Source organism: Gallinula chloropus, assembly GCF_964237585.1.
Source record: "Gallinula chloropus genome assembly, chromosome: 2".
Taxonomy (NCBI): Eukaryota; Metazoa; Chordata; class Aves; order Gruiformes; family Rallidae; genus Gallinula; species Gallinula chloropus.
This window is the reverse complement of record NC_140086.1, coordinates 95,050,916-95,077,465: the sequence shown is the minus strand read 5'-3', so window position 1 is coordinate 95,077,465 and position 26,550 is coordinate 95,050,916. Positions and strand designations below refer to the sequence as shown.

The 26,550-nt window shown below is 41.9% G+C and overlaps 1 protein-coding gene across 2 annotated transcripts in view; it reads left to right on the top strand.

Moving 5' to 3' along the window:
* The first annotated feature begins 2,423 nt into the window (after nt 1-2,423).
* The window catches only part of CAP2 (cyclase associated actin cytoskeleton regulatory protein 2), a 68,904-nt gene continuing 44,777 nt past the window's right edge, over nt 2,424-26,550 (top strand). Inside the window, exons 1-3 of one of the 2 annotated variants that reach the window (XM_084260397.1) lie at nt 2,424-2,440; nt 13,702-13,826; nt 18,244-18,344. In XM_084260397.1, the coding sequence (XP_084116523.1) occupies nt 13,703-13,826; nt 18,244-18,344 (225 nt within the window). In that variant the 5' untranslated portion in view covers nt 2,424-2,440; nt 13,702. Of the gene's footprint in view, nt 2,441-8,335; nt 8,421-13,701; nt 13,827-18,243; nt 18,345-26,550 lie in introns of those variants that run through there. The other variant, XM_084260398.1, reaches the window with a different exon arrangement.

Genomic DNA, 26,550 nt, shown 5'->3' with positions numbered 1-26,550 from the left:
TATTGCTACCCAAGCTGGCTTTTTCCTTGATGGGATGAAACAATATCTTGTAATCTAGTCAGTATTTTTGCACAGATAACATTTCGCGAAGTCCAAAATTTGCACATCTTTCATTCCTTTATTCTCTTAGGGGACTCCCTGACTTTATAACTACAAAACTCTTTATAAAACTGCTTTTAAAGATTCCTTTATTTATATAGAAACTGCAAGGCCCTCTTCTGTAATGCTACATCTTACACCTTTGCTTGCCACTGGGTTTCCTCTGTATTGAGGTGACTTTACAATTACTGAATCTCATTTTTTTTCCATTCTTACTACATTTATCACTTCTTGTTGTTCCCTTCACCTTAGTCTTAGCCTTTTAAGCTTGCCAACATTCTCCTGGAGAAGAGAAAACAAAGACTTTGTTTATCTTGTGAAGAAAGCAGTAATGAGCAAAGATGTGCTATAGGGAACCTGGTCTAGGCATCTGCCAGTTTGGTAGCCTCCTAAGACTTTCCATGGAAAAGAAGAGCCCACTGGTTTTTCCTTCTTTTCTGTGTGCCTGTGATGTAAAAGGATGATGTGGAGTGCTAGACAGTGTTCTTACAGTAAGAGCTTGTAAAACTTTTCATCAGTTAACTACATTACATTTTTCTCAAATCAAATTGACATTCTACAGAAATTCAATTGCATCATCCTAACCTTTTCACTTATCACTGCACAGGTGTTGGGTTTTTTTTCTTCTGAGTTGTATAGAATACAGACCTGCAGCTTAAATCTAAATGCAGTAGTTTCAGAGCTTCTTAATCCTTTTGAATTTTCTTTCCAGAAACAGATCGGTCTTCTGGGTCTGAATCTCACTTCTGTGCAAGAAACAACTTCTTTAGTAGTTTCTCTGTTTTGTTGGTTTTCACAATCAGGTCTTGAATTCCATACCACCCTTTTCACTTTTCGAAGGTTTGGCAAGACCCTCTGGTTTAAAACATGTGCTGTTCTGTTGATTTCATCTGGCTGTTTATACATGCCAAGGAGAAGTTCTTTTCACTGCACACAGGAAGCTGCAACACTGGATTTTTGCAATTTCCAATGCCAATTACTTTGTCTGCCCTACTGAGTCTGGATCCCAGACAGATGTTTGCAGTCAGCTTGCTTAGTGCTGCATCCTTAGGTACATGAGGTCTGTGAGCCTTGGTTAACCATGACACCCATGCTAAAATGTAACTTTCCGCAGCCCCATTTAACTGTGGCAGGATATATAAAGCAAGCTGTTAGGTTCTGCATTTTACAGCGCTGCCGTCAAACCACCAGAAACAAAACACAAAGTTTTCTAAAATAAGTTATATATTTGATAGGGAAAACTGCTACCGATTTTTGCACGAGCACATGGTTGACTTGAAAAAGATATGTGGTCTTTTTCACTATCACTAACTCATGAATTCTTTTTCCACTGAAAAGCAAACTGTTCCTTTAAAGGCTGTGAACTCATGGTCTTGTCCTACGACTTCCGTGCAGCAAGTCATCTCATTTGGTACTTCGGAGGTGAAGCAGATTTCAGGCGGATGATGAGATGCCCCTTGGGACCATGTGGTGACAAGCACCGCAACACACACACATGCTCCCATTTGGCCAAGGTACAGACTAGCATGAAGCCCACAAACCCTGACAAACGAGGCTTAGGCACAAGGGTTTGCCTGCTCGGAGAGAAGTCCTGATTTTGTGCCCATACTGAATGAAGGCTGTAACCCCACCAAGGGCCCAGCTATAGCCTGGGTTGGGCTTGTACAGTATAGCCTGCTAGTACAGTGTAGTCTGTTGTGGAGTCGGCAATGAACTATCTTGGTGTACGTGAGGCTGCCCTGCCTCCCCTGCCATGCGAGGGGTCCACCGGTTTCCAAACTCGGCTCCACTCTCCTTTCCCAGCGTGGGCTGGGCCTGCGTGGCGTGGGGTGGGGAGGCATGGGGGTCCTCGCTTCCCACTCATCTGAGCAGTGCCCGATGGGCAAGCGGGCACACCACGCTTGCGGCCGTGGGTGCCCCTACCCTGAGTGCCTGCGCTCTCCCCTGCTCCTCCGCGATGCTCCATCACTGCCATTTCCTCTCAGGCGCCGAGCCGCTGCACCGCCGCCGAGATACACCTCTCCCTCCATTTTCACACTCCACCCACTTTTTGCTTTCTTTCTCCATCTCTGCCACCGTCTCTCTCTCCTTCTGGACTTGTCTTTATTTGGCACTCCCGGAAGCCGCCGGGCATTTCTCTCCCTGCCTGCCCGGGCAGCTGATGTGACTGACTGACACCGGCTCCCGCTGAGGAGGAGGAGAAGGAGGAGGAGGGAGAGCGGCGGCGAGGCAAGGCAAGGCGAGGCGAGGCGAGGCGAGGGAGGGGGGAGCGAGTGACCGGCCACGGATTTTCATTGCAGAGAGAGGGGGGAAAAAAAGGCTACACGGGTCATCAAAACAGGTAACTCAAGAGCAGGCAGCGGCGGGAGGGGCGGGATGCAGGGAGCGGCCTGACCCCCTCCCTCCCCTCCCCGGCCCCGGCCAGGCTGGGGCGGGCCCGGCGCGGCAGGGGCCGTGGGTGCGCTCCCACCGGCGGTGGCGCGGAGGGGCCCGGCCGCGGTAGCAGACATATTGGGGAGGGGAGTAGTGATAAGGGGACGTCTTCGGGCTCGGGCCGGGGGCTGTAGGGCGGCGGCGTAATTCGTTGAGCGGGCAGTGCCCTGGGCGCTATCTAGGTCAGGGCCCCGCGGGCGCGGTCGTGCTGATGGCCCGGACCCCGGCCTACCCCTCAACTCCCCTCCCGTCACCTGCGCCGGGCTGCGCACCGCAAGCCTCTCCCTCTCCTCCCCACCGGTGATAACTGCAAAGAGCCAGGGCGGGGGGGAAGTAATGGGGTAAACCCGAGTGAAATACCACAGCGGATGAGGGGGCTGAACCCGGACCTCCCCCGCCAAGCCCGCGGTCAGCGCGGCCGCAGCCGTGACTGAGTCACGGGGGGTGCTATCGGCTGTGCCCCAGTGTGTCCGTCCTCCCCCCCCCCCTCCCCGGATCCCGGTAGCCCAGCTCTCCCGACGGGATATTAAAAATGCCCTCCGCTTGTTTATGCAGACCTGACTCTGTCAAGCGATGTCAGTCTTGAACTCTCTTAAATCAGCGTTAAGATGATCTAATTTTGAGGGAGGCAGCTGTAGCGCTGGTGGGTAGTTGGGCTCCGAGTCCTTGGTTCCTCCTGTGCTTGGAGCCAGAGGTATGTATGTGTTGGGTGGGGGTGACTGAATAGCCTCCGGGTTTAGCCCAGAGAAAAGGGTTAAACAGCATCCGAGGGTGGGGGATCTGAAGATGGAATATATACCTTTGTATAAAAATACATTACGGGGTTCTGCAAATAGAAGACGACGTTCAGAGGGGGCAGGAGGAAGGCAGAAATGAAGAACTGTGAAGTGGAGATGCTGCATTTTGCGGTAACTTGACATCTGAAAGGCGTTCTCCCCCGAGATGCAGCCGGCACAAAGCTGAGGAGAACTTGTCATGACCCCACCTAGAAATGTGAAATCTGCCCTTTGCTTTGAGGATTGCTGTAGATCAGTATCCTAGCATTGTGGGATCAACACTGAGGATTTTTATCAAGTAAAATTCAGATTTCATAACACGTAGGTGCAGCCTTAAAAACAAAGACTATCTGGGGACGAAAGCTTTCTTTACCTCTGTTACCTAAATGTGGTTGTTTTCCAATGATGGAAAATGTCTTCAGAAGGAATCCTACACGGGCCCCAGTTCTCCAGGGAATACTTGGAAGGAGTTTGTTTAGCAGGAGGACTGGGTGGGACTAGTTCTGCAAATTGTTATTAACATATTTCTAAGCCAGGCAAAAGTGGCAATGGCTCATTGTTCTGTAAAACTGTAGCCTGAAAACTAGACCTACTTCAGAAACTTTAAAAATTATTTAGAATGGTAAAGTAGTAGATAGAATGAGATGAAACTCAATACAGTACTCTCAAAACTGGCCTTTTAAGACATTACTGTGAGTTAAATGTCACAATTTTATTAAAATTTTATTATAGCATTTCCTTTTAATTACTTATTATGCAAACTATAATAAACTTTTCCTGATTTTAGGTATTTTTAACACAAGGATTTCATAGCACTGATTCAATTTTTGGTCAGTTTGCGCAAGAACAAAGACAGCCCACCTTCTGTAGCAGAGCCAGGCACACACAACAATATGGCTCTCTTAGGGCTTGGGCGGAACAAAATATGCGTATTTTTATGATTCATTTGTGTCTTCTCCCTCAAATGAATGCTGCTTAAATGTGGAAGGTGGACAGGCAGAACTCCAAATGTAATGAATAAAATATGTTCTCTCAATTAAATAAAAATGAAGAGGGTGTGCATTATTTACAATTACAGTAGAACCGACCTTTGACGTGTTTTCATTATTCTTTGTCAGCTGTGGCGCTCACTTTAGCGGAGAATAATGCTCCTTGAAATACTATAAGGAGCAAAGGTACTAAGATTACATGTATTAACCCCCACCCATTAGATTTTCAAATCCAAATGTATAATTTTTATCAACCATTTAAAATGCACTGGGAATGATAAGTTGGGCGGGGGGGGAATGTTAAAATTCTGCCCAGAGCAAAATTCATGGGAGTCTGTATTAGCAGGTATTGGGAAAGTAGTAGAGTGCAGCAAGGAGGGCTGGAAACCATATGGATTGTATTCAGCTCCCAGCCTTGACACTGACTTGCAAGATTACCTGGAGCACGTCAGATAATTTTTCCACGTTTCAATCCGTGGCTTGTCAGTGACAATAAGGCTGCAAGAGGTTTGAACTCTAGTGAGAAAAATGGTGAATGGCCAGGCATGTTAAAGAAATAATGTTCTTTGTGGGTCTGCACAAGTTTTAACATCAAGTTCAACACCACCAAACTCAATAGCTGCAGTTGCTGCCTAGTGGAACACCTGACCACGAAAGAGAATGTTCTTTAAGTATCAACCTTATTGAGGCAAAACCAAAGAAACACCTACAATAAATCAGGTATAAATTATTGCAGCTATTCAGACAGCTGTTTCATTAAGAACTAGTTGAAAGGTTTTACTTGATTAAGCACCCCTAATACATATAAATGATTCTGATTCCTTTCTCTAAAGTTTTAAGTGCATCTTTAGCAATAAGGTAAGCTATTTGGAACTTGTAATTTTCCTGAGGCAGAGTCAGCTTCGGTTGCTCACATATTTTTGAAAAACGAGTAATTTTGGAAAATAAGATTTTCTGACTCTTCAAATAAGAAATGCTTTGAACTCTAAAAGCTCAGCTATTCTTTGAGAATGTCACTGCCCAAACTATACCAGAATATGAACACCTTTACTAAGCATTGTACGTTGAAATTGCAAAAGTTCACCTAAACACAGCTGGAGCTATGGCAGAGATTCTGCTGATTCAGCTAGTTCCACCAAGGTTTGGGGGTTTCTTAAACCTCAGTGATCTTTGTCACCATGTTAGCAAGACTTTAGGGCACAGACATGGCCTTAGTCCATAGACAGACTGTCTGCTGTTGTCTTCGTTTCACCTGTGTATGTAAGGTATTCTGACTATGTCAAATTTCAGGGACTTTCTGTTGCCAAAAAAAGGTCCCGTTGAGACTGCTTCCCTGAGTATATGCTAATGGAAATTGCTGTGTCTGACCCACAATTTTTCAGAGAGTAGCAGGCTAAAGAAATTGTTTGTAAAATTCAAGATACTGGTGATATGCTGGGAATCAAAGGTTTAATCTGTCTGTAGCATATACATAAAACCCCCCAGGTAGATGCTCAAGTACATAATTGAATAGTGTTATATTTTTCCAAGGAGACGTGCTCAGATCCTATGCATTAAAGTTCTGTTTTGTCTTAGTTTAAATGCTTAATTAATTGCTTTCTGGAAGGAATGCAAAGAATTATTTACATTTCCATGTGTGATCCGTCATTGTTTACAGAGCAGGAACATCAGACTAATTCACCTGACCACTCTGGGTCCTCTAAGGCAACCATCATAGAAAAGGCTAACTTTACAGCCTTCTAAGATGGGTCCAGTTCGGTCTTTCTGGGCTTCACAATACCTCACACTGAAACAGAGGAGGGATAGATAGCCGAATGTCTCAGATCTTGTAAGCAAGCAAGGTTGCATGGCTTGTTATTAAAACTCAGGACCTCTAGTACCCAGGTTAGAGCAGGAAACAGAAAGGTGTTTTTAGTAGCCAGTGGCCCATTTCACCCTGAATGAGAAGCAAAGGCACAGCCCATGGCAATGGCAGCAGCACTGCAGAATCGGTCAGCTGAATTTTAGAATGGCAGGTGGCTCAAGGCCTTGAGTTTCTGTGATCAATAAAGATCACAAATGAGCCACAGAGCCAAGGCAGTACTCAAATGGCAAAACATTTGCTTCAGCTTTCCTGGCCGCCGCCATGCTGGAAAGAAGGGCCACAGGCTGCAGGTGCAGCCACAATGAGACTGAGTACGTCAGACACAGGGTGCTGAGATCATAATTCTGGTAACAGCAAGAATGCTACATCTAACTTGGCTGAAATCAAGCCCAGCTATTCAGGTTTCAGCATAATCTAGATATGCATGAGAACTGGGGTATGGAAGTGGTGTGAAAGGCCTCCCTCAGCAAACAAAACCATCACTAACCTTGGTACTGTGTAACTCTACAGTCCCATCTTTTCTGAAGGAGTCATTTCATAGTTCGTGTTTCTAGAGCTTGCGATGCTATTTGTTCAGTTTTAGCCTTCTCCCTTTGCTTTTCTCCTTTTATATCCCAGAGGAATGACACACTCCATAAGAATTTGTACTTTATGTAGAGTTTACGCTTTCGGACAGCGCAAATTCAATTTGGCTGGAACTGTAGCATAAAGAATCTTACCGTTCAGTTATTATGAACCCAACTGAAGCACGTTAATAAAATCAATGCCTGCATGCAGTATTTTCTCTGTTCAGCAAGGCAGCCTGCTTACATACAGTAATTGGACTTGTGACAGGTAATTAAATGGCTTGTAAGGCCTTTAGGATGCTTGATTACATGCAAAGCACCATGTTAATACATAGTAAATGAGGTGGCTAAGAACATTGTGTGTCTGTTGATTGGAGAGATACTAAAACTCTTACACTTCATTGGAAGGAGAGAAGAAAATAAAGCCAAGACAAAAGACTATGAGCGGTGGTGACATAAAAAGGGAGAATAAAAAGAAGATGAAAATGTACTTAGAAACTGGGTTGCCTTGGTTATTTTAAGTCAATCATGCTTACACAGGCTGTCAAGTCTTGACTGCTTCAGTATATCATTAAATAATGAACTTGTTCTTTATGATCACAAAATTAATAAGACAGGCAAAATTATGCAGCGAGGGATAGGAGCTCTTCACAGAACTTACATATAATTAGAAAGTGAACTGATATTCCAGGAGACACTAAGCACATACATGAACACATGACATATTTTAAAGAATGCAGATTATCAGAGGCCTAACCACAGTCCATGCTATTATTACATTGACTTGTAAACACACAGCTTGACACGTGCAGTTGCTTACCCATAATTATGGGACTAAACTGGGATGTAATAAGAAATCTAAAATGTGTCAACAGTTTTAGGGGTTCTTGTCAAAATAGGGGTTGTTTTACAAAGCAGTTTTGTAATATTTTTTAAATAGTGGGATATAAAAATGCCTTTCCTGCATGTTTTTGTAGACAGCAGCCTGATCACTGGGAGAGGGAGAGAAGCAGACAGAGACCCAGAATGCCAGCAGAAGTATGCTTTGTGGTACCAACAGCATAATGCCAGACAAAGGAAAAAACTTAAATAGAAAAGATGCAGCACAAACCTACTTTTTCCTCTTCTCCACAAAATCTTCTTTGCATATAAAAAATAACCCTTTACAAGCACAGAAGATATGCCAAAGAGAGTTCACAAATGTAGTAATTTAGGTAGCATACTCTTACATGCAACAGAGGACTTGTTTGTAGCATATTGGTGGTTTTAACACACACATTGACTTACAGACAGAAATACTTTATGAGTGTACTGGAGCCAGCCAAGTCTTCAAACCAATGTTCTGCTATTTCAGGTATAACACCCATTTTTACAGCAGCAACAACAACAACCACCTTGTCAAAATTCTAATACTGTTAGATATATAAGACTATACCTTCCACTGGGATTAAAAAAAATAATGAATTCTATATACTTAAAAGAGCACTGCTTCCAAAGGAGCTTGTAGCAGATCCAGGGGCAAAACAAGAAAAAAAGGTCACCAAAGGCTCTGATTTGAACCCTGAATCATTTTCCTCACACAGGGCTTTACTGAGAGGTCTTCTGGTTTAATCCAACTTGACATCAGTTTGACAAGCCTCTGTTTACATTCCTCCCATACAGCTAATGGGAAACAAACCACAAACCATACAAGGTAATGTTTCTGTCTGTCTACCAGCACATGCTTTCTTCTAACCAATGCTCCCTTGCTTTGCATTCTCCACCCAAAATCTTTTATGGTAGTAATCCAAATAGCTTTAAGGGCTCCTCCTTAGCTGCTCAGCCAGTACCAAGCTGCTTCTGAGCTCTGCCTGGGAAAGAGCAACCCCGGAGGCCCCAAGCCCATGAGGTTTTCATTGTCTGGACCAGAATGGGCTGCAGCAGGAATTTGGGTCCGATGCCAAAGGTGGCAAAAACACTGCCCACTCACCACAGTTTGGAGTTGGTACATAAGTTTGAATGGTGGTGTAGGAAACAGGCTCAAGGGACTGATTGGTTGTTGGGGTTTTTTTTCAGAAATGAAGTGTCATAAAATGCTTCTATAATTCAGGGGGGCGTTCAGGAACGTGTATGCATTTCCCCTCCTTTGATATATATTGATATGTATTGTAAAGAAGAACTCTTAGAGGGTACAGTACTTTGAATCTACAAAATGTTTGTAACTGGCTCTCTGATAGCACCAGCTGGCTAATGTGGGGTTTTGTATATTTTATTTTGTATCTCAGTGGCAATTTATTAAAAGACTAGAGAGAAAGCACATGTGCAATCTTGCTTTCAATAAGACTATGATTTTCCAAGCAGTGTTGGAATGCTAGATACAATTGAGATGCTGCATTGCTGCTTGTATTCTGTTATAGGCAACTGTTTTTTTGGCATAGAGAGGAAAAGCAAAATCTGACCTGTAGCGTCTCAGATGATGAGCATGAGTGAAACATGTTTTAATTTTTCTGATGTTAAATGGATTTGGAAGGACTGGTACTTAGGGGAGGAGGGGAACCCCAAAAAAACCCAAATAAACTAACAAGATTCTTCTTTTACTTCTAAATTACAAGAGTGCTAGAAAGTAAAACAAACTTTATACTTTGTCTCACTGACATTTCTCAGAATACTATCATACTTGCTATCATACTTTTACAGAGTGGCACCATTCCTGTGTTCAAAACTGCCACTTTCAGATCCCCGATAAGTCATCATATGGTTATTTTTCCCCCTTATGCTACTCTACTGCTTTTCCCTGTGGGCTCATTACATTTTGTTTCTTCTTGAGATAGAGCAATATGGTCTTCTGTCGTAAGTCACATACAGTGATAACAGGAATAGTACCTGTGTGTTTTGGCTTCCAGTTTGACTATTTGGGATGAGTATGTCAAGGAATTTTTGTCTACAGACAGTTTTTTCCCCTCGATAATAGATAAGTGGAGCTTTCAGGCAGCTGTCAAATTAAGGAGAAAAGCAGTGATATTCTCCCAAGGCCAGCTTATAAAAAGAGATCGGCTTTTTGGTCCTCAGGATGCTTTGTTCTACCTGGGTTTGGCTTCACTTTTTTTTTTTTTTTTTGGGAAAAAGCAACAGATGGTAGTATTACCACATGCCTCTAGCATTCCCAAAAAAGATAACACTAACAGTAAACAGGGCAGATCTCTGGATCCTCCCTCTTAATTTTTTGTGCACAAGAGACAGTTAACAATGTCAACATTTAAATGATTGTCAGTAGGTGGGGGTTAACACATTTCATGGCTCTTACTTGACCTTACAAAGGACAGTGTACTTCCCCACCAAGAGAGCAACTGGGTACAGGATTACAGAGGAGTTAATGCACTGTTGCTTTTAACTCCTTGTAGGTGATCTGCATCAACTCCAGAAAAAGATGTATGATTAACCCTGATAATCCACTTCAAGATCAAAGCATTCATTAATATTCTAGTAGAGATGAGATAGAGAATCTGTCTTGATGTAAAAATGTGCTGTATAGGAGTACAAGCATCCCGTAGACATATTTACATCCTCTTCTCATTAACGTGCAAAGATTTTATTTGGCACAGTAAGTAGACCAGTCATTATTTATTTATAATATAAGCTGTGATGCTGTATTGCACAGACAGTAAGATCACAGAGTCAAGCTGTACTGCTTGTGTTCTGACTCCTCCTGAGCTGTGGCTTTGTGGTGTTGATCTGACCACGCAGGGGTGCAGCGTGGAATGTTAAGTAATCAGGTAAGCAGCCCACTGTAGGCCAAGAAAATGCCAAAGGTTGTCATAGAATCAGCCAAATAGGCAAATCCTTAAATATCAGCAAAGGTGTCACTGTTCAGACTGAGAAGGGATGAAGAGAGGTGTCAATGCCGTTAGCGCTCAGTGGGGTCTTCAGAACAGTAACATTAATCCCAGTCTGGCTTGTAAGATAGAGACCCAGTCAACTGATGGTCAAACGAAGTGTAAATATAAGATGTTTATATGTGCAATTGATTTACTGTTGTGGTGTTATATAAAATAATGGCAAAGGTATATTTGGACATTCCTCATACATGAGAGGGGTAGCTGTGTGTATCCTTACGTGCACGCATGTATGTAAGTGTAGGTACAAACACTGTGTAGTCACAAATATGTAAGTACACAGATGAAGAGGTAGGTTCAGTGTAAACGTAATGGTTGAGTTATTAAGTGTAAAATTCCCTTTAAAAACAATGAAAACCCAGGATTCCCAATTTTATGGTAAAAATGGTTACTACTATGCCAGTATATTAGGCTGTGGTTGCCTTGCTGGTGATACCCACTTTTGGTAGGACGGCACTGTAGTTCTCCAGCTATTGGAAATAGAATAAAGCTGTGAAGAATGTAGTGAGCAAAAGACTGTCACAGTTGGAAAGTGAATAAAAATGTCCACAGGGTTATTGAGTCAGGTTATTCCCTTGAGCTTCTGACTGCATAATCTCTATTCTTTGCATCTTACAGAGAGGGCAGTTGTCTGATGCACCTCTATTCATTTGAGAAATTCCTCAGACCTCCAGTTGCCTCCAGTCAAATACGTTGTGTTTGTAGTCAAACAATTGAGTCCTTCCACAGGCAAAATCAGGCTGAAGAGGCCAAAAGTAACATGTTCTCCAAAGAAATTTTAAGGCAGATGGAAAAATTGAATCAAACCAAAAAACTACCAGACTCTATCCTTCAAATATTGACAAACAGGAACTAGGCTGGAATATAATTTAAAATACTGATGAAATGAGTTGACTGTTAGTATGCTATGTTAGACCAGCCTGACTTTAGACTGGTTTAAAATGTATCTTTTAAAACAGACACCATGACACCATTTTAGCCTTTTATGTATCAGAGTAAAATGTGAAAAGCATATATCCATAGTATTTTTGAGGATTAGCAGTGCTTTGTTTTAAGAAGAGGTTTAAATATTCTCACAAAAGTTTGAACATTTCAGAAGCTCTCCTGATACCTTAATCTCATTCCTACCAAGATAACTGTAACCTTACAAAAGAGTAAGGTTTGGGCAGGTTGTTTTTTTAAATTCATTGACTTTTTTTTGAAACAGAATAGTGTGCATTTTCAATATAATCAAAGAGAGCCCCTTTGAATTTTGACAGTGTTTATATGCACACTATGTTATGTCATCCTTTTTTGGGGGGTTGCTCTTTTATTTAACGTAAATAGGAAAAACCCATAAACTCCAGACAAAACTTTCTCATGAGAATGGTTCTCCCAAGGGTTTCCCACTGTAAAATCTTCTGTTTCACTTTTGGGTCAAACATAAAACCTTGTTATATTTATAGGATAAAGTCTGATGGTCCCACCTTGTTTGACAAGCAACATGACTCAGCACAAGAGCTCTGCATGTGTTTCCACCGCCCCAGTAGCTAATCTTTTCTTGTACTTAAATTTTAAAAATAAAAATGCTATTATTATTTTTATTCACAGGAATTTTTGACCTAATTTGTAATCAGAACCCTTCTTTTCATGTTCCTTTACTTTTAAATTACAACATTCAGGCGTTCTCCCCTGGGTATGGGGACACCGAAGTAACATTGTTTAGGTTGCTGGTGTTGCATAGTATTTCAGTTTGTTGGACTCTATTATCCTGCTTCAGTATCTCCCAAATACTAGCACTGTTAGCAGGCTGTTCATTAGGAACTAATACATTCACACATATGTTCTGGGCATGGCTAACCTTTCTAGTCTACAAGCCACACAACAGCTTGTGGCTGTAGTGGCAGAGCACCACAGGGTAGGGTCCCCAAAGAGCTAGTGAATCCCCGCTTCCCCCAGCTGGGGATACGAACTGCACCCATCACCCCATTCTTCTGCACCCCTCAGTGCTGGGCAGTGCTGGTGTGAGAGCTGGAAGTGTCCTCAAGAATCAAGTTAACCAAAAGCCATACATCACCCCTCCACACATCCCTCCCCTCCGTACTGTATGCCACTTAGCAGGATAAAACACTCAGAACCTTAAGTGAGGAACATGTACATTAAACATGTTACATTAAAAGATAGAGGATTTAAACATAGCTTTGTCTTTGCTTATATAATTGTTCCTGAGCCTGCGTGTACACAGCACTGCGTTGCCTGAGACTTTGGCCAGTATTCAAAACCGTCGATGCCTACACTTCCTCACACGTAAACAAGCAGATAATCACACTGCAGAGAAAGTTGCTAAAAATTTAACCTAACTTTTATTTCATTTTAAACCACGATCACTGATGCAGTACTGCACAAAGAGCCCTCTGGGTTTTTATTTTTATTTTCTTTCCAAAGGTTAATTAGTACTTGATTTTAAAAAACTTGTGGAACACTGATTCATATCAGGTATTTTCATAACAAAATGATTAAGTGATGGGAAGTCACACCAGAAGAATAAACTGAGGACCTTCTTGACTTCTTGTATAGTCTTCAGTAAAGTGGCTGAGTCTTACTGCAAACCATAAAAGACCCAGGCAAATTTCAGAACGCGCCTTTTAAAAAATCCAGAGATACACTTCTGAAGTCAGGCTTTCATCAGTCAAATGTTAACTGGGTCTGTAGTTTTGCCTCTGTAAACGGCTGATGCAAATTATTGTAGGCATAAGATTTTACCAATTGTATTTACAAATATTTCCATCATCTCTGTATCTGAACATGCACATCTACTTGTCATAGACTGGCCACGTACAGACTGTCTGAAGCTGCGCTAGCAGTGGTTTGAATCTGCTGTGAGCAGTGAAAAGACAGGGCTGAGTCCTGCTCATATTCCCTGTTGGCAAAGCAGCAAGTTCCTGTATGTCAGCTGCTTCACTGTTTAAATGCCAGAAAGACGATACTTAAAAAGTACAAGTTTTACCATAAAAGCTGAGGAAACATAAAGCCACGGGATGAACAGAACTGGACCATGAAGTAGAGCATGGGGTCTACTCAGAGGGGTCTAACACTGTTTCTGTCCTTGATTTTTTTTTTCAGAATGGCAGAGAGTCATGGTTTGATGGAGAGACTGGAGAAAGCAGTGACTCGACTTGAATCACTATTTTCAGATTCAGACAGATCTGCTGGAATGGAGTGTGATGCCATCAATGGAGTCAATGGAAGTAAGTTTGCTTTTTGAAGTGTCACCTGTTACTAAAAAATTGCAAGTAGTGCATGTGTCTCTTCTAAGAGGGAGTGCAATTCCACCCCTTAGGAATTCTGAATAAAAATAAAGCAGATTTAAAAAAATTCGTTTAGAAGTGTCCTGTGACAAGGTGAGCCACATGCATCATTCTAACATAACACCACCTAGAAAATTTGAGATTTGACTAATCTCTTAAACACTCTGTCCATGTTTCAAGCTTTATCTCTCTTTTCCTTTTAGCATTTATATCGTTGTAGATAACTCATCAGATGAAAATGTCTTCTCAAGTCCAATTAGCAGAAGAAATGAGACATTCCCAAAATTTATGGCATAAATATTCTTGAAGAAGTCAGGAATGTAAACATTGAGTTCATTTGCCATACTTCTGAATTTCAGAGTGAGGATCTACTTAGAGAATCACAGAATCATGGACTGGTTTGGGTTGGAAGGGACCTTAAAGATCATCTAGTTCCTACCCTCTGCCATGGGTTGGATGCCATCTAGTTCCACCATCCACTAGACCAGGCTGCCCAAAGCCCCATCCATCCTGGCCTTGGACGCTGCCAGGGAGGGGGCAACCACAGCTTCTCTGGGAAGCCTGTGCCAAGCCCCCACCACCTGTACAGGGAAGAATTGCTTCCTAATACCTAATCTAAATCTACCCTCCTTCATCTTAAGGCCATTAGCTCTTGTCCTATCACTACACACCCTTGTAATCAGTCCCTCTCCATTTTTCCTGTAGGCCCCTTTAGGTACTGGAACACTGCTCTAAATTCTCCCTTGGAGCCTTCTCCAGGCTGAACAACCCCACTTCTCTCAGCCTGTCCTTCGTGGTCCTCCTCTAGGCTCACTCTAACAGCTTGACATCTTTCTTCTACTTGGGACCCCAGAGCTGTATGCAGTGCTTCACATAGGTTCTCACCAGAGCAGAGGGCCAGAATCACCTCCCTTGACCTCCTGGTCACACTGATTTTGAAGCAGCCCAGGATACAGTTGGCTTTTTGGGCTACAAGCGTTCATTGCTGACTCATGTTGAGCTTCATACATCAATCAATACCCCCAAGTCCTTCTCCTCAGGGCTGCTCTCAATCCATTCTCCATCCAGCCTATAGTTGTGCTTGGGATTTCCCTGATATGCAGGACCTTGCACTTGCCCTAGTTGAACTTCATGAGGTTCACATGGGTCTACCATTACTTAAGATTAATTTACTTGTTTAATATCCTTAATCAAATATGATTTCCTTCTTAAGCATTTGCTCACTAAGGGCTGCCACACATTCATGGCCTCGTGTTTGAGCTCTCCCTTCTCACAATGGATCTCCAAAGCACTACACTGGAGAATAAACCAAGAAAGTCATCTTCATTTATTCACATCGTATCACCAAATCATATTGTTTTTACTCTTTTTTTTTTGTTGTTCCTAAAATTTACAGGGTAAATAACCTTATAAACACAGTAGTTCTAATATTGATTGAATAGAGGTGTCCTTTCCTTTCTCCAGAGCTTTTTTTTTTTCATCGAGAAGACGACAAATATCCCTTTACTATCTTCATGTCCTTTGCTTTCTGTATTCTTTGGCCCTTTCCTGCATTCTCCAGAGAAAAGCACATCCCAGCATGGGCTCACTTGCTGTACAGAAGCTGCAGAACAAGCAGAAAATTGCAGGCAGCTTCCTTACTGCCAGAGAAGCAGGTCAGTGTGTGTCAGCTGCTTTATTGTCCCTATATTCCAGCCCTTCCCCAACAACACATGTGAGGGACCTTCCCCAGTGCCATGGGCCTACGCACTGGCAGCTGCTGTGGAGCAGCTGCCTGGAAGCAGCATGTTTCTATGGCAGGAAGGCAGCATCTTCCAGCACACTTCCATAGCAGATGAGTTAGCAGTCACAGTAAGCTTCAGTAATAAAATGCTCATAGTCCAGAGAAAACCGAGACAGCCGGTAAATCATAGCAAAGTCACAGAGAAACACGATCCCTGTACAAACCAGCAAATAAATCAATCACTACTAGGGAATCCACTTTTTAAAAAAATAGGGGCTTCAATACTATAATGAATCTGTTTAGGCGAATCTCTGTATTAATCCAGAGCTCAACTGCAAAACCAGGACTAGTTTCAGAACAGTAGATCAGCTCACCACATGAGGTACTTCCATGAAAACTGCAATTCTCTTAGCCTAACCTAAGATCTTGGTCAACTGAAAAGATTCATACGCCCTCCCAGGGCAGCAGAGCCTTAAACCCCCAACAGGTCCATAGAAGAAACCAACAGACAAGACCTGGTTCTAGTGAGATTGTAAAACACACCCACTGAGAGACTGCTGTAAGATGCTGAGATGAGCAGCACCTGCCAGCCTGCACCACACCACGTCCCCAGGTGGAGCTGCCTCATGCAGGGACTTGGGAATTTGCTTTTGCTGATGCTATTAGGAAAGACTTTACCAGTTCTTTAGCTTGGACAACTGATACACATATAGTGCCACAAACATCATCGTGTCTGCCTGTGTTGCTGTGCTTCTGCAGAGGTTCATAAAACCTCCACAGAAACTGCAGAGTTGACAGTCTTGCAGAACAGGTCTCTGTTGCCTTTTCTCCTTTAAAACTGACACTCAGCCAGAGCGTGACCTTTCTTAAGCCTCGTGGAAATGGAGATATATTGCTTTCTTCTACCATGACCCCCTCCCCTAAAAGACCATTCCATCATTAGAATTATTAGAAAGAATACCCTTGACTTTTCAATTAATGCTTTTTCAGAAGTAACAAAATAATGAGGATGGGAGAACTGTACCTTTTCCTAAATGGCATTACGGCAGCAGGATTACACACAAATCATTCGATTGCTTTGCACAGCTCACAGCAAATTCTAGTAAATGCCCTGGGAGTTAGCTGCACTGAATAGTAAAAAACAGCGTGGCTGGTTCGAGTTTTGCACAGGACAAGTGCCATTTGGTGAGCTGCTATTTAAAACGCTGCTCTAAAGGAAAAGGTTACAATGATTCTCTTGGAGACATACACAGGTTTTGACAAAGAACATAAACGGGCTTTGGAAAACATCTCCGCAAGGAAAACCTTTTGTATACTAGATCATTTGAGGGGTTTACACACAAACACTTAATATGGAAGAAAGCCCAGAAATTCCTCAGAATTAAAGGTGAGTGACATCAGGAGAACAAAAGGAGCCTTGAAATCCCACCTAGCTGACTAACTACTTTTTTTCTTTTCCACACAGGCCATTGCAAACTCCATTGCCAGAGCCTTTCTTTTTTCTGTCAAGGAGCCAGATGACTCTTGTGGAATAAAGAGGGCTTTCAAGATTATGAATTTGGACACAATTGTCATATAGTGCCAAAAGGTTAAAGCAAGCTCTGTGGGGAAAGCCTGCTACCTCTTCAGAGCAATCTTCAGGCTTCATTAATGAGGGAGAGAGGCTGGGAAGAATTTTAACCTTGGTCTCTCAGATCCTACAGATGCCATAAATTCACACACGCATCACTCATGCTGGCCCTGGCAAAGGTTCTGAGGCATAGACAAGACATGAGGATATGTCAGGGAGTAAAGGAGGGCTGGAAAGCATCCAAGCAAAGATTACTTTTGCTATCTGAAAAGGTACCCATAAAGCCATTTAGAAGCCAGGTGCATAAGAAACCGAGTCTCATCTGCATTTTCTGATTGTGCACTTTATCAGGAAACTGATGCCATAGAGAAAACAGCATTTTTATTCCTCCATTAGAATGTATAGCATATATATAGTCAATGGAATGTGTCATCTAGAAGTCTCATTAGAGCTTTCTTTATCCAGTGATAGTTTTGCAAGGTCAGACAACAAAGTAAGGAGATGACAAAGCCACATCTCACTGCATAATTCCACTGTCAACCCATCTTAAAAGACTCTTACTGGAAATTTAATTGCCTGCTATTTAAAGCCACCAAACAGCACGACGATCATCATGAACGGGAGGGTACTATAAAAACAGCTGTTCTGTATAGTGCAGGTTCAGCTTAGGGGACAATATTTGTTTTATGTACAGTAGTAGAATTTTGTTAAGACAATCATGCTTATCAGGCCACTAGGCCTTTGAAGGGCTGAGAAATGTTTATTTTAGCACCTTTGATTTTAAGACAAAAGAGGCTTCCCACTACGGAGTAAATTACGTTCCTGTTCCCAGCCAAGTTCTCCTAAGAGGAGGGATTTTTCTTTCTAGCTAGGGAAAAAAAAACCAAACCCAAACCCAAACACATCCTTTCTCACTAATTTTGCAAATCAATGAGTATGGCAGAAGTTAAGTTTCAGCAGTTTCCCCTGTTTCTATGGTACTTCTCCTCCATCAGCTACAAAAGAAGGTCTCATGCATTATGTGCTTCATGAACCCACTGTAATGGAATGCTCTTCTTCTGTAGGCATAGCACCATACGTTGAAGCCTTTGATAGGCTCCTGAACGGAAGCGTTGCCGAGTTTCTCAGGTACAGCAAGATTCTTGAAGGTGACGTGAAGACACATGTGAGTATTTACTCAGATTACCTCCCCCTGATGTAAGCATACGAGTCTTGGAATCTGCGTAATCTGCCTTGATTGCAGAGTAGAGGAGAATCTTAATAGCAGTACTCGGAATTATTAGTCCTTATAGTAGTAATAACTTGGCCTAACACACTGAGGACAGTTGGTTCAGGCAGGGCAAAAGACTGTATGGATTTATAAGAAGAGGGTGTTCTTCTACAGCACGAAAGGTTGAAGACCATATATATATAAATATATATATTATTATATTTATATATAAATATCTAAAAATTCGCAGCCAAAATGAATTTGAATTGGCTGCTAAGCCCTTTGCATGACAAAAACACAGTTAAGAACAAGGGTCAACAAATGAATAGCAAACAATAGGTGGGTCCAAGCAGTGATAACTTCTTGTGGTTGTCTTCTAAGTGCTTGTATCATTGTTCTAAGTACTGCAGAGATTCTGTTCTTTTGATTGCTTGTTTCTATTACTTGCATCTCTTTCATTTGGAACAGGGCAGGAAACGAAAAAATGAGTTTCATGTTGAGACATTTAAATTACCCTTTTTTACCAAATATGTCATAGCAAGGAAGTACTACGGTATCATTTTCATTAGTAGATGACTTTGTAGCCTTCTAATATCTCATGATCGGAGCTTGTTTGTTTCATTTTATTTTTTAAGCCTGTCTTCTCTAAAACTGGTGGTGACAGAATGACAAAGGATGAACTCACCAACAACTTACCCATATAGACATGGGGGAAAAAAAGGGAAAACCTACTCAAACACGGAAGAGCCAGGGTCATTTTGAGCTGGGTCTGAAGGAGTGTGAGGCTTTTGACTTTTCCTAGTAGATCCATGCCATCATGCCTTTTTCCACCTGAACTTTTCCACATTCACTGCAGCTGCTCTACATAACAAAGAGTGTAGCTAGAAAAACATGCAGTCCAACAAACTACTGGGATTTATCCTGCAAGGCCAGCATAAATGTTTTACAGGACAGCCAATACAACCAGGCTGCTCACAGAGCAAGAACTCAGGGATTATTCTGTGAACTGTGGTGTTACATGTTCTAGTTGGTAGGGTAGAGTTTCTGGCCTAGTTAGGCCTAGAAAACTGGAGGGAGTAACGGCAGTTCTAGAGGACCCTGGTGTTTCTAAGGAAATGCTGCACTTTTTATTTGAAAAAGTCTTTTCATGTTAACAGTTATAAGCTTCTATATATGGGTTTTCTTCTTTTAAAAAATGAAGGAAAAACTCATAAACTGAGAGTGTGGGGAATTATCCACCTAGCTGAGCAGAGAATTGCTCCTTAGGAAGGATCTGTTCTAATTGTGGTCATTACATTGGTTAGACACCATTATTCTGAAGTCCATTTCTTAACAGTCTAGATCTGAGACATTCACAATTAGCCTTATTACCAACACTAAGCAGGGTAAAACATGGCTTTTAACATTCAAAATGACTAAAACCTTTTTAACATACACTATCTGTAAATGTTTAAATCAGTAAGTGTATTAATTTATGCATTTGTCACTGATACTCATAATTGAGTCCATATAAAAGAATATTAATAATTTATTTGCCAAGTCTGTGGATAGTCCCTAGCATATTGTTGATGATAGTGTAATGCAAACTGTGATAAGGAGTATTTGTTAGGACTGTGAGATTAGACATAAGCAACTTTCTCTTAGATAAAGAAGCCGGTGATTCTGATTGCAGCCTATTAAATATTCTGAAATCTTAGATTCTGAATTTACAATATGAAGCAGACTGGTTGCCTTCTGCTCATGCTTATCACTGAAGCAACATCTGTGCTTTACCTTAACAAGTGGAACAAGGAGTATTTTTCTTCTGGGTGTCTTATAGGCCATGTGTCCTCAGCATTATACTTGCAGCTGCTGTCTCTTTCACATAATGAGCTGAAGGGAAGGTTGTATTTTATTTCAAAAAACACCTGTTGCCTAGAAAAACCTCACATACCTGACTGACCAGAATGGTAATATGAGAGAAAGAGAGAGACTTCATATTATGCTAAAGAAATGAGGGATTTAACATGTTGTGTTTGGTGCTGATCACTGTAAGGATTGTGTGGTTTGTGTTTCTGGGGAAAAGATATGTGTTGGGGAGCCCTGTTCCTATCTTTTCAGCATGTTGTACTCTAAATAGTCTATTGAAGGAGAAAAAAATTAAAAAGAGAACTAATAGCTAGCTCCTGGCTTTGTTATACACAGCAGCACAGTGGATTTTACATAATTAGTTTATCAAAGGAGAGTTCTGCTTAAACTCAATCTTGAGAGCAGCATATTTCTCATTCAAATTACAGTACATACAGTGATGAGTCTCGGAGGTCAGCTGCATCGAAGAAACTATCCACTCTTTTAAAAAGAGAGACAGAGAGAATGGCTAGGGGTTTACTTAGGCTATTTAAAACAAATTACCCTAAACAGCTGAGATGAGATGCTTTTCCTGTCCTGTCACTGTGAAATAAAAACCTGGTGATTGTGTGGGCATTTCTGTGAAACACACAGTCCCCTACAGGCACACGTGTTATGGAACCGCTTTCTGCTGCCTGTGTCATCACTACAGAACACGAGAAGTCAATAGAAGAGCGAGCACGGCCAGGACTGCTGCCAACCAGCTGTCTTTGGCCTGACATACCGGTGTCTTGGAGGCTGTCACCAACTATTACAGGTTGCAACAGCCCTGAAGCTGAGTCACCGTGTGTGCCAACACTGAACCATTATTCTGTAAGAAGGAGGGGAATTTAAAAGCCGTATGAAAGGGGCTGTGGGTCTACTGCATAGGCAGTTCTCTTACGCCCAGCAGATAGGATAGCGCTGGCTGATTGCTGGGTTGGAGAGACACACGTCCCATCGTTTGCCCAGATGCACCCAACACTACAGAACATGTGCTGAGGATGGCACAGAGCTGCCTGTGGAAGGTACTCAGACTGTGTCCCAGTAAGGAAGCTGGTCAAGCAGGTTTGATGCACTCACTCTTGGCCCTGTCAAAGCATTGCCAGAGAGATTTTAGAAAGAAGCCAAGAAGCAGGTTTTTGTGATGTGTTTATTATGAGCCTCTCCACGTTGTTTTTGTTTATGGGATATCTCAAGTGGTGGAATGCTTTGGAATGAGTTTGAGTAATGTACCAGATGAGACATAATGATAAGAAGAGAATGTACTAGTTCTGCAAGAGAAGGAAAGATAACGTAAAATTTCCATATTTTAGTATTTTATGTGGTACAGAGCAGAATTACAGCCTTCCTGTCAAACACACAGACTAATACTTTTTTTTATTGTTTATTTGTAAAAATCTTTTAACCTCCCAACCCCACCAGTTGAAAGAACAGATTGTCCAAGTGATTCAGTTCCCTCTTCTCTCATCCAAGCTTGGAAAGAAAAACTATAGCAATATGGATGCTTTTTCCCTCCTCTCTTCCATCAACTTGCAGCTGCTGGCAGCATTGAGAGGTAAGAAGGCTGCTGGTTAGCTTGTAACTTACTAGGAGAGAGTTTAGGTACAGTTCATTACATCTATGAGTACTTTATAACTCAAACAAGATAGCACAAAGCAGCAATTCAGAGCACGGTATCCAGTCTGCAGGGATTCCCTGTGTGCACGCACTGATTTGTTACCATCATGAGCAGGGGAAACAATTCACCCCACAAACATTGTTTGTATGCACACACCCACAGACTTTCTCTTCCTTATCTAGTAGATTAAAGCAAGGACATCCCCCTCTCCTCCTTCCAGGCACAGTCCGTATAAATACAGGCAACAGAAAGGAGGAGTTATCTTTTATGAGGTAGATACGCACTTTGCAAAGTGCAGCTCTGGTTTAAAAGGATCCTGGCTTCCTCCTTTTTTTCCCAGAGAGTAGTTATTGCACATGAAACAGCTTTATCTTGTCTTTTCTTGTAAGTGATGTTGAAGAATTAGTCAGTGACTTTCAGAAATAGCCCTGAACTTTGAACAGGATGCGCTGCTGTCTGTGATAGACCAAAACCCACTTTTGCACGTTATCTTACCCAATCTAAACACAGGCTATCAAACCCATTATTTGGCTGATTCCTCATTAACAAGGCAATTTGCTTACAGGGCAACAGAATGCACAAGTGTACTCTCGTGTTCATCTTTTGTGCCCAGAGGCTGTGCGGTTTTAGGCATTGTGTTGAAAGCTGAATTAGAGCTCAGAGAGGAGGATGATGTCAACATGCCCAAAGAGAAACTTGCTGTCAGGATGCCTTTGCATCTCTGTGATAGGTATTTTCTGCTACATGAAATAAACACCAAACTAAGTAGCTACTACAGGACTGGGAAAAATCAGGATACATAAAAAAGAATAAAAAAGACTAAACATTTTTTACAGCATGCAAAATGCAGTCAGCTGAAAGAAAGAGACTATGTGTTTCCACCATCCACCAAAAGTGAAAAATACTCCAAATAATCATCAACCAAAAAAGCAACCTTGGAAATCTGTCAATATTAACGTTGGTTTTGTAAGGCTAGTTCAGCTGTGTATCTCACCCTGTATGTGTAGTACCAGATGCTTCGTAACATAAGCAATAAAGAATGCTCGCTTGAATATGACAAGAAAGTTGGAAATGCAATAAACACACTGTAGCCAAGCAGCTAATCCAGGTAAAGTATTGGTTTTAGGAGCTTTACAGCTTCTGATTGCTCTGTTCCAAAGGATGACTTCCTTTGTGGCCTAGGGATTGGATCTGGCTCTCAAAACAAGCAAGGATGTATGGGGTCAGGTGTGCTGGTGGTGTGCAGAGGTGGTTGTCTGACTGTAAGACACCTGGTTGGCACTAAAGTTTGCTCCTGAGCATGAAGAACCTGTCCATTGTGAGTCCAGACCAACATCCCCTGAAAGAGTGGGAGATTTTCCCTTCGTTTTGATGGGAGCTGGATCGGGCTGTGTATTAGTTTCCTGACACTGACACTTGCTTTTTCTCATTTAAAAAGGCAAGGAAAAGACAAAAGTCAAACAGACTCTACTGAAAACAACCGGCCACAGTGCCCAATACTGGGCATGTCGTGTGTTGCTGGCACAAAAAACCCGCTGTACCTGTAAATTTAGGGTGGGGGTGGTGGGAATATATAACGAAGACATTCCATATGGCATTCCCTCAGCAGAAACATAAGAAATCAGAAACACAAACAGTCAAGACTGTCAACAGTTCTTCATAACCTGAATTGATGGAGGTTTTTGCATATGGTTATAGTTCCTGACTAACCCTATAACTATGTTGATTTCAAAGTAGTGCAGTTGATGAGGGACCGTTTTTTGGGTAAGGGTCTAAAACGGTTGGCCTCTAAAAGCAGGGATTATATCTGTATGTGGGTACCCAGTACAGTGGGACTTTCTGAATTCCTAAGAATGCCAGGAGTAACATGGCAGAATGATTTGAGTGGGAAACCTTATATGCAATGGGCAACCAAAGAAAATATCCTATTTGCCCTAGAAAATGTTAAAAGATAACTTGCTCATATGAAAAAAAATCCGATACTGGAGGGCTATTTAACAACTGGATAAATTCTGAATAACACCCAGTGTTCAGGCTGAATTTAAGGTCTGTGTTTTACCAATTAATTTAATTAAGGATTGGAGCAATTAATCACATACATTAAATTTTCATCTATTTGAAATCTAAATCAGAAATGATCATATGCTGTAGCTCATGTTAATTTTGCTATCCTCTACAAATTTTTCACTGAAGCTCTTCAAGAGCAAATTGGAGTCTATTGAGAGGAATCCTGTTTTTCTTGGTGTTTTTTTCCAGGAGTGTTTACAGCAAGGGGCATAAGGGCCCCATGGGTTGAGAAACACTGCATCAGCTTAACCAAAAATCATAAGGTGATAAAATTACATGGCTAAATTAGCTAGCTAAATGACAGTGTGCAGACCAGCTGCACTCACAGCCACAAATACAGTGGGAGAGTGTCTCAGTGGGCCTGTTGCAAAGTCGCGACATAGGACACTTGCCAGCGTGAGGTAAGGAGAAGCTTATTAGAGAGGACTGGGCACGTGGAGCTAGCGCAGGTCCAGGCTCCGTGAGGAAACCGTGATGAGGTAGTCAGACTTCCACTTCTCTCTCATTCAAATCAGACCAGGATTGTGAGGGCATAAGTGGCAGTGATCTCAGGCACTCAGCCTCAGAACAATAAAGCCTGTGATTCTTTCAACAGTAATTTCCAGTGAACTACTGGCAGTTTAAAGTACCTTGACCCATCAGGAAAACCAAGACAGAGGAGCAGAGAGACATTATCGCTGGTTTTGTCATCAACATGAACCTCTTGTGACCGAAAACTCTCTTTACTGCCATCAGGGCTCACAGTTCTTATTTCTCTTGTGCAGAATTATGATTCTTTATGTTTCAGTAGTAACACTACTTCAGCCCATTTATTTCAAGCTGAGAAATGCTTATCCATGAATTTTAATTTTTTTTTTACATTTTTTTTTCTGTTTTGGGACACACATCTCCCATGCTTGGTTGATGTCATTGGTTGCTCTAGGCTATGAGCAAATGTTTTATTAATTTTCAGACTCATTCTTTCTGAAAAGCATGTGCACACTCTTTTCACTCATCCTGCCTCCCCATCCCTGGCCTGCTTTTATTTTGCTAGTTGGTGGTTGCAACAGTTTTGAGTGTATAGAAATGCTGGGCTTGGAAACTGAGAAGGCTGGTCATTGTAGTCAGCAAAAAAAACAAACAATGAGCTCAGAATCTGGCTCTTCAGTCAGTTTCTAGTAAAAAGGAGTTCAGTGAATAATTAGAATTAAGCCACAAGGGAAACCAGTGTGCGGTTTGAATGTTGTTTTAAATAAGCTGGGAGTGCCGTCAGGAGTGATGAGGGTAGAATGTGCCCACAAATGTGTATTGCCTCTTTTTATCCAGTATGAATTGCATGATCAATATGGCCAGATTTATGGATATTGAAGAGTCCATTAGGATAGATTAAACCTTGTCACTGTTAGGCTACTGACACCCCTAAAGAAAACCACATATTTCCATGATTCAACTGAACTGCAAAGCAGTTTATTTGTTTCAGAAGTCGAATTCTATGTTTTATTCTAAACCCCAGAGACAGAATAAAAGGATTGGTTTAGCATCTTGAAGTAGATCTTTGAGGCTGAAATGATTTAATATGTATTCTGTGTAAAAAAAACACCTTAGGGCAGATCCGCTTTTGAGTCGCGTCACTGTGTGTGCAGGTAACTGCCTTGCCCTTGAGAGGGGCTGGGGTCCCCTCTCTAAGTAATCATGAGCTTTTGGCATTTAGCACCTCTGAAAAAGAAAGCATAGTTCCTCAGGTGGCAAGAACCCTTTAATATATAGGTGTGTCAGCTTTAAGCTTTTGAACTTCCTTCCACGTTAGCCCAATTTGGTTGGGGTCTGGGATTCTTCCAAGGTGATGAAAGCAGAAGTGAAGTTACAAGGAGACAGATTCTGGCACTGTTAGCCTTTGAGTGGCTTTCAGGGAGCTCCATGGGACTACTTGCAGAAGGGTGAGGAGCATTTAGTGAACACTAAAAGCTAAGAGTATTTATGAAGCTATACCACAACAAGTGCTTTAACCTTTTTAATTTACAGATATAAGCATCTGAAGTTCCTAGAACTTGTATTTGTCAAATCAGACACACATGAACGACATCCTAAAGCCTGTGAAATCCTAAAGCCTTTTCTGAAATGTCTTCAGTGTGCATTTGGACCTTTGCTGAGAAGGGCTTCTGAGGGAACAGTTGGCCATAGAAAATGGGACTGCTTAGCAGCAGACCTCGGGATAAAACAGCCCATCAGAGAAACAACTGGAGTGCCTGTAGCCAGTGCCAGCGAAAGCACGTTCATATAGATGACAATGGGACCTGCAGGTTCCCAAGATCTCTGTGGTTGTCTGATGTGCTGGTTTGCAGTGTCTGTTCCATGTAGGAAATGCAGGTTTGCCTTTCCTCAGGGAAATGAGGTCTCTGCATGAATAATTCCTCGACACAGGCAACCAGGCCCTCCAAAGAATTCTGAACTTGGATGTCCATGGGGAAGGAAAAAAAAAAAAAAGGAACCTGAATTTTAAAAATGGTTGATCTTGATAACAGCCAAAGTTTGGACTTCATTTACTTCATTTATTCAGTACATTGGATGTGGTTCCTATTTATTTAAGGAAGTAATGCACACAGAGATACAAAATGTAGCTCCAAGTAG